General features: G+C 42.2%; 1 protein-coding gene across 4 annotated transcripts in view; it reads left to right on the top strand.

Moving 5' to 3' along the window:
* NADSYN1 (NAD synthetase 1) overlaps nucleotides 1-7136 on the top strand; it is a 35620-nt gene extending 28484 nt beyond the window's left edge. For all 4 annotated transcript variants that reach the window (XM_019519454.1, XM_019519455.1, XM_019519453.1 and 1 more), the window contains 3 exons: nucleotides 725-853; nucleotides 2016-2192; nucleotides 6379-7136. In XM_019519454.1, the coding sequence (XP_019374999.1) occupies nucleotides 725-853; nucleotides 2016-2192; nucleotides 6379-6432 (360 nt within the window). In that variant the 3' untranslated portion in view covers nucleotides 6433-7136. The remainder of the gene's footprint in view (nucleotides 1-724; nucleotides 854-2015; nucleotides 2193-6378) is intronic.
* The last annotated feature ends 265 nt before the right edge of the window (nucleotides 7137-7401 follow it).

Below are 7401 nucleotides of genomic sequence, written 5' to 3'. Positions count from 1 at the left end.
CACCACCCGTGCTGCCTCTGTTTGCCTTGAGCACAGCTACAGCCCAGCCCCCTCACCTCTTTGCCCCCAACAAACTTACCAGATGGATGCTGCTGTCCAAGCTGCCGGGCTGCAAATTGGCAATTGGATCGACATTGGCCAATTATGGCTTGTTAATTGTTGGCCATCACTTTTGGCCCAAAAAATCTTTATCTGTGCACCCCTAATTTTTGTTCAATAGTATCACTGTTGTCTTCGCTCCTCTCCAAACCATGCCCATAATATTTTTGTAGGTTCATAAGATACTTCACAAAACAGGTCTGTTATCATGAGGTATCTCCAACGTAACTATTTTTTTTGATACTCCTCTCAAGTCACTTGAAAGGAGCCTGTACTGTATTTTAGAGGGGTAGATGATATCTGGAAAGTCGTGCAAGGTGGGCCATCCAAAATGGTGTTGCTTTAAAGTTAAGAGTCGCTTTTGAAGTATTGGTTCATTTCTTCATTCTCTTTATTACACAGTGAAATGTAAGTGTAATGTACTGTCCAAGCTAACAACACATTTTTATCAGAATTTCTGTTGCAGGGACCTTATATTAAATGGAGATTGATATTCCACGTAGAATTCTTTGATTAACTGGATTAGTGTAGTCTCCTATAAAATCACTCATTCTGAATTGTATCTTCTGCATTTTCAGTGACCTTGTATGTGTGTGATTTTTTTTTTTTTTTTTTTTTTTTTTAGATGGATATGGGGATGACGTACGCTGAACTCTCAATCTATGGCAAATTAAGAAAGGTAGCAAAGGCTGGACCATACAGTATGTTTTGCAAGCTGATTAATATGTGGAAAGAGATCTGTAGTCCAAGCGAGGTAAAACTAATATAAATATGTATCTCCTTTTTTAAAATAAATTCTTTCATCAACAAACCTGCAAAGAGCAGCTTAATCATTGTCTAGAATTTCTCTACCTCAGCAACTTCTGTCTGTTAGACCAAGAGAGACGGTCAGAAAAGGCTGGTATCCCTATAGTGAACTTTCTGTAGATTGAATCTGGCTGTGTTGCAATTTGTTAGACCAACAGTGAGGGGCTCTGAAAGGACCTATTTTTAAATCTGCACATTCAGGGTAATACTCATCACTTGGTTATTTGTATCAGTTCCCATTGAAGCCAGTGGGCATGGCAACTCTGTATTTTAGGAGTAAAAGTGATTCTTGCTGTGCAGAGTTACCTTTTTAACTGCTTTAAAAGTGGAGGGGGAAGTTGCTGCTCAGGAGTATATTTCAGTTGTTGAGATGTAGTTTTTTATATCTGCATGATCCTGTAGTGATACAAATAAGCAAAGTTACTGTAACTTTAAACCAGAATGAAAGTGGGTTGAAATTGCAATGATTTTGCTACACTTTTATCACTACAGTAGTGGCATCTAATCTTCTGGCCTCATGGACCAGACTAGTGGTGTGGGATTGGTCTACAGGCCGGATCCCGCAGGGTTGATGTCTGGATCCAGCCATGTGCTAACCTGACCTGCCACACTGGCTCATGTTTTTTTGGCCCATGGGGATCCCCACAGGTCCAGAAATTTGGCAGCAGCAGGGGAGTGGCAGTTAACACTGCCACCACTCCTATGCCACCAAATTTCTAGACCTTTGGGGAGCCCTGCAAGCCAGATGACTCTGTTTTGCAGGCTACGTTTGGCCTGCAGCCTGGTGTTGAGCATCCTTCGACTACAGAATCATGCGGAAATAACAGTTCATTTATTGGTATCATTTGATAAAGCTGTCACATGTCTATACTCTTGACTAGATTAGTATCAGAATAGTACAAATCTTTGTTTTATTGTGACATTATTTTGCTATTCTGCTATGTTAAATATACCATAGCTGCATCTGTTGTCAGTAATATATGTTAGTATATATGGAAAAATTTGGGTCTATAAAACCAAAACACATCTGTCTCCAGAACAGAGCGCTCATTTGGATTTTAATTCTGAGAAATTCCAACTGACTTGAAACTGTATCTTTTGTACACCAGGTGGCATCAAAGGTTAAGCATTTTTTCAGGATGTATTCAGTTAATAGACATAAAATGACCACCCTCACCCCTGCCTATCATGCTGAAAACTACAGTCCAGATGACAATCGGTTTGATCTGAGACCTTTTCTTTATAATTCTGCGTGGTCTTGGCAGTTCAGATGTATAGATAAACAGGTAAGCATGGTTCATTTCTTCCTTTGGTTTATTTTTAAGGCCTTTGTGATGGAACAAACCCAAGTTGAATGTATCTAGATAGAGAGAGATTATTGATAATCTAAACAACCTTTTTAGGCTCAAGGTAACCTCTTCTTTGACTCAAGACATCACTCAGAAAATATCAGCTCTTAGTTTTCATTCATTTTTTGACTAAGGAAAAATAATATGGCAATTTTTCTATTGCAAAGAACTCAAAAAGACCAGAACAGGTCAGATTTTTTTTAACGTTGGATTCTTATTTGAAATCATTGCATTTATCTTGTGAATTATGTGTGCACATCTAACAGTGCTAACATTGCATGGCATCCCACAGCAACCTGAAAGGATCTCAGGGCACCTCCAGGGCGCTGCAGCACTCTGGTTGAGAATCATTGATTTAATCCCTTTGGGGAATACTAGAACATGAATAGGTGAAAATATATCAATTTTAGAGGGGAAAAAGGACTTTTACTGTTCATCCTCTGTTCTGTAGGAACTACTTTGGTGTTTGCTTTTATCCTTCGACAGGTAGAAGCTAAGGTGTGTCAACTTAAGGTTTCATTTAGGGATAAGCTGCTCCAGTTTAGCTTCCACTTATTGTGGGATAGGAGCAGATGCATCAAATAGTTACTGCAGAGCAGCTAATATATGTTAAGTTTCACCCACTCTTTTAGCTCGGCATAATTTGTTTGTCCGTACTCAAATCCTAATTTAAGGGCACAAACAAATGTTCACTTGGAGCTGTTTCAAAAGGGAGGGGCAGCTGGTGCTCAGGAGTATGCATCAGCTATTATGCTCTAACTGCTACGTGCACACAAGCCTATAGCAATAGAAGTTGAAGGCAGCAGCTTTCCCCCACCCACCCACCTCCCTACTGCCCTTTTTAACTGTTCAATTGAAGGAATGTTCATGCACTCACTTTTACTTCCACATCATGTTGTTTCCAAAGAACACATTGATTCAATGTTGGTAGGGGATTTTTTTTCATTTTAAACTGTTTAATTTACAGTTTATAAAACAAAGAAAAAGAATGAGGGGAAAAAACCTTATTAAAATAACATTAGGGCCTAGAAATTGCAGTTGGACCTAAACTGTGGTCCAGAGTGCCACTAATATGAATGGAGGCTTATGGACTTGATTGCAGCATTGGGGCCCAGAGTATGTGGAAAAAATCAACAAGAGCCAGGAAATTCATGGTGAAGGTGTCTGCCCATCTGTCTTTACAGCAAACGTGTCTTTGAGTTGGATCAGTAATGTTGGCTTTTTATGCCTGAGTATAGCAATCTGTAATGGTAGTGTGCTTACATTGGGCACTGAGTTATATAAAGGATTAAATAGCAGGTTTAACTGCGACTGGCATAGCTTTCTCAGAACTTCAGTCGCAGCCTTGACATTATTTTAATACATTTTTTTTTTTACTGTAAAAGTGCCTGTCTGAGAACTTTTTAACACTCTGGAGTTTTCATTGCCAGAGATTTTACACCTCAGTTGATTCTAAGAATATGCTTACATGGGCAATAAAATATTAATTCCCTCTTCTGTGAAATGCCAGACATGTTGTAATAGTATCTGACTCCCTTGAGGCCTAGAATGAAAGGTGCCAGATGCTGCATTCCTTTCTTTCTTTCTATCTCTCTTTAACCCCTCTATTTTTGTTCCATAATTTTGTGGCTTTCTCCCACTGAAGTGTATGGCAAAGGTTATTTGAATGTCACTGGCAGGTTGATTTTTAGATATTTTTTGTAGTGTTAGACTTAAACCTGGGCTTTCATTTTGTGCCTATAATTATTTTCTGTGCATAGTGAATATCACTTAATGGCCAGCATATTCATACCATAATTAACTAGACATCCATGTGATATTAGGTGTGATTTACATGTAAATAGGTTTACATTTTTTGTGCAAAGAAGATGCTTAGTTTTGAAAAAATACGTATTTCTTGCATTTTGCTTCTCTAGCAATATTTAGCATATTATAGTAGTGTTCTAAGCAGGTAGCTAATAGTTTCATAGAGTTTTAAGTAGGATAGGAAAATAAGGGCTTCCTGCAATAATGCAAAGCAAAGCTGTTCTGTTCTAGGAAGTCAGTACTCTAAGAGTTTCCACTTGTCCTGGAAACTCCTTGCTTGCATGCACACTGCTGTAATTCCTATGTGATTCAGGACAGTGTCACATGTATTGATTACTGTACTGCAAGCGTCAGAACACACTTATGATTTGCTGACATAACTTTGTGGGTCAGGAATTTGAGGAAAAAATTCCTAAGCAGTATAGTTGTATCAGCAAAGACCATGACGTGGATGTAGTTATACTGGGAAGAGAGTCCTTGTGTCTGTATAATTTCTTCTATTTAGGGAATGGATTTAAGGCAGGGGTGGGCAATTATATAGACCCAAGGACCACTTAGGGAGTTTTGGTAAGCTGCCCCTTGCTATGCTGAGTCAGCACTCTCTCCCTCCCCTGCAACAGCTCACCAAAACTCCCTAAGTGGCTCTGCTCTGCGCTGAACTGGGCAGCTGAGATGGAGCCGTGGGTGGGCAGGGAGCAGCATCTTGGAGTAGGATGGGAGGGCAGGGCTTGGGCTGGGATCATGCGACTGTGATAGTGTGGGGCTGGGGCCTGGGGCACAGCTATGATCTGCCGTCCACATGACCCTGTGATGGGCACTGGTTCCATGGGTAAGGGCATGCAGGGAGCGGATTGCAGCTGTGCTCTGGGCCCCTGCCCTGTGCTGTCACCACCCTGTAATCCCAGGGTCTCCATGAAGACTAACCAGGACCTGTGCACGTAGGGCATGTGGCTGGGCGGATGGGATGGGGCTTCGGGTGGGCACGGAGCCGTGTTTGGGAGCAGAGCAAATGCATAGGGCTGGGGCCAGGTTCACGGCGCAGTGAAAGTTCAGGCCTGGGGCCGAGCCATGTTGCTCCTTGTATGCCCCTGTCCACAGAATTAGCACACATCACAGGAATGTGCAGGCAGCAAATTGTAGTTCTGCCCTGTGCCCTGGCCCCATGCTGTCACTTGCTTCGTGATCTGGCCCTGCCCACCTGACCCACTCCCAGATGCCATTTCCTACCTGCCTGCAGCCCCTTCTCATCCACCCAGCCACATGCACTGCCCGCATGGGTCCTGTCCCTGGCAGTGGGTGTGGTGTGGATGAGCCAGGGTGCCTGGGCAGTGGGGCTGGTCTCGGCAGCAGCATCTGGAAGAAGGTACCGCCACCAGAACTGCTGAGAAAGAGTCCAGAGGCAGTGTTGCCTCAGTCCTGCTGCGCACCTGGGGGCTGTGGGACTGGCTACATGCGCCACAGCCTGGGCTGCCCCTCATGCCTGAGCCAGGTGGGACTGAAGGACCCACTGCAGGCCACAAAAAATCCATTGGTGGGCTGGACCTGGCCTGCTGTCCATATTTTACCCACCCCTGGTTCAAGGTATGAGTCACAAAAAAGCTCTTTTGCCCATATGAGTTGTCTCCACTTAGGCACTTGGCCAGCTTGCTGGCTGCATGGCAGCCAGTAAAACCTTTACCGGCCAGTAAAAGCTCTGTGTTTTAGACTGTTTTAGAGAGAGGTTGGGATAGTTATATTTGTGAGAGTTTCCAGACCTGCCATTGTAACTCTAATTTTGTTAACCTGGCAGATCTTGCTACCTGAGTGTCACCTGATGGAGGGAATTCCCGGGTGCTGGAGAACCATCATAGGAGCTCCAATGCTATATTCTATGATTCTTGCTTGCATTTGGAAGGAGGGGTACTCAGCCAGAGCTCTTCTGCTTTCTGCCTCCTCCTAGCTACCAAAATGGCCTGGTGTCTACATAGCTGGCATGATTTCGAGTAATTCTGGGGAGCCCAAGGAGCTAATACAGATCTGGCCTCAGAGGCTGTTGTCAGTTGACTCAGCTGCAAAACAAGCACCTAGTCCTTCAGACTGGAGAAGTCAAAGGTGGCCAGACATGATCCCACCACTTCCTTGTGTGCCACTGGCTGCAGAAACTGGTGTGTCTTAACCATGGTGGCAGAGCAAGGGCCTGGCCCATTGTCTTCATTGCTTATTGGTTTATCCTTTTGAAACTGGGCATAACACTGGCACTTCACGTGAATCTAAAGTTAACAAGAAATTAAATGCAAACTTGTTTTTATTTCTATCTGAATTCTTTGTTTCTTTATAGGTGGCTAATCTAGAAAGTAAGGAAGCAAAGCCTCTTTGTGAAGATGTGGACTGACTGCTTTCTGCTCATGCTACTGACTGAACAGTGTGGACTAACCTTGAAAAGACTACAGTCAGAGCTAGATTATGTTCTTTATATCAGCAGAGTTGCAGTGATTGAGCAGTTTATAGCATATTATATATGCAAAGAATTTAAGACTGTACTCACCACCCCCTCCTTTGATTGGTGAACTGTTCATAAGTGGATCTGGATTCACACCTAATATATTCACAAGATAGTCTGGACAAGTAACTTCCTGGCAGTGTGGTGTTCCTGGCTTCAGCCATTGGCTGTTTTGTGACATGGGTTTGGTTGTATAATTCGCATGGTCATGTGCATGTTATTGAATTGGCTGGCTGGATCTTTTCAAATGTGAAAATATATAAGGATAGGCATTTTGTACTGCATCTTTAGATAAACAGTCATAATGATTCATTAATACTGCCAGGGACACTTGAATACTGTTTGAGAGTTTGCAAATTACAATTAAAGTGTTCCCATCAATCTCAAAAAAGTTCTCTCACTGCTTTTAATTGTGAAAAGGTATGCACAAGTGCATATTAAATATGACTGGATGTCATGAATAGTTCACCTGTATATTTTTTTAACACACTGAACTTGAAAGCATAGGATTTTGCAGTTTCTGGCATATGCTGCTCTGAAATACAATTTTTACATGTTACCATGTATTAAAGTTGCAGTTTTATTATGCTAATTGACTTATTTTACATTTTTTGATATGCCAGAATTAACCAATCTAGTCTTGCCTACCCTAGTGGTGGAACAGCAGAGAAAAGTCAGCATTTCTTGTTAACTTTAGATTTGCATCAGAAACCATTAAGCAAGATATATGGGTGTTTGCTTCACTTTTAAACATGCCTATTCCCTTTGAATGGCCTGTACCAGGACTTTGGAGTTCAGAATTAAGGCCTGCTATGTAATCCTTGGCAAGTCACTTTAATCTCTGACTTTTTTTCCCTACAT

Source organism: Gavialis gangeticus, unplaced genomic scaffold (genome assembly GCF_001723915.1).
Source record: "Gavialis gangeticus isolate Ggan-Ray unplaced genomic scaffold, GavGan_comp1, whole genome shotgun sequence".
Taxonomy (NCBI): domain Eukaryota; kingdom Metazoa; phylum Chordata; order Crocodylia; family Gavialidae; genus Gavialis; species Gavialis gangeticus.
The sequence above is the reverse complement of the archived record's forward strand: the minus strand, read 5'-3'. Positions and strand labels throughout refer to the sequence as shown.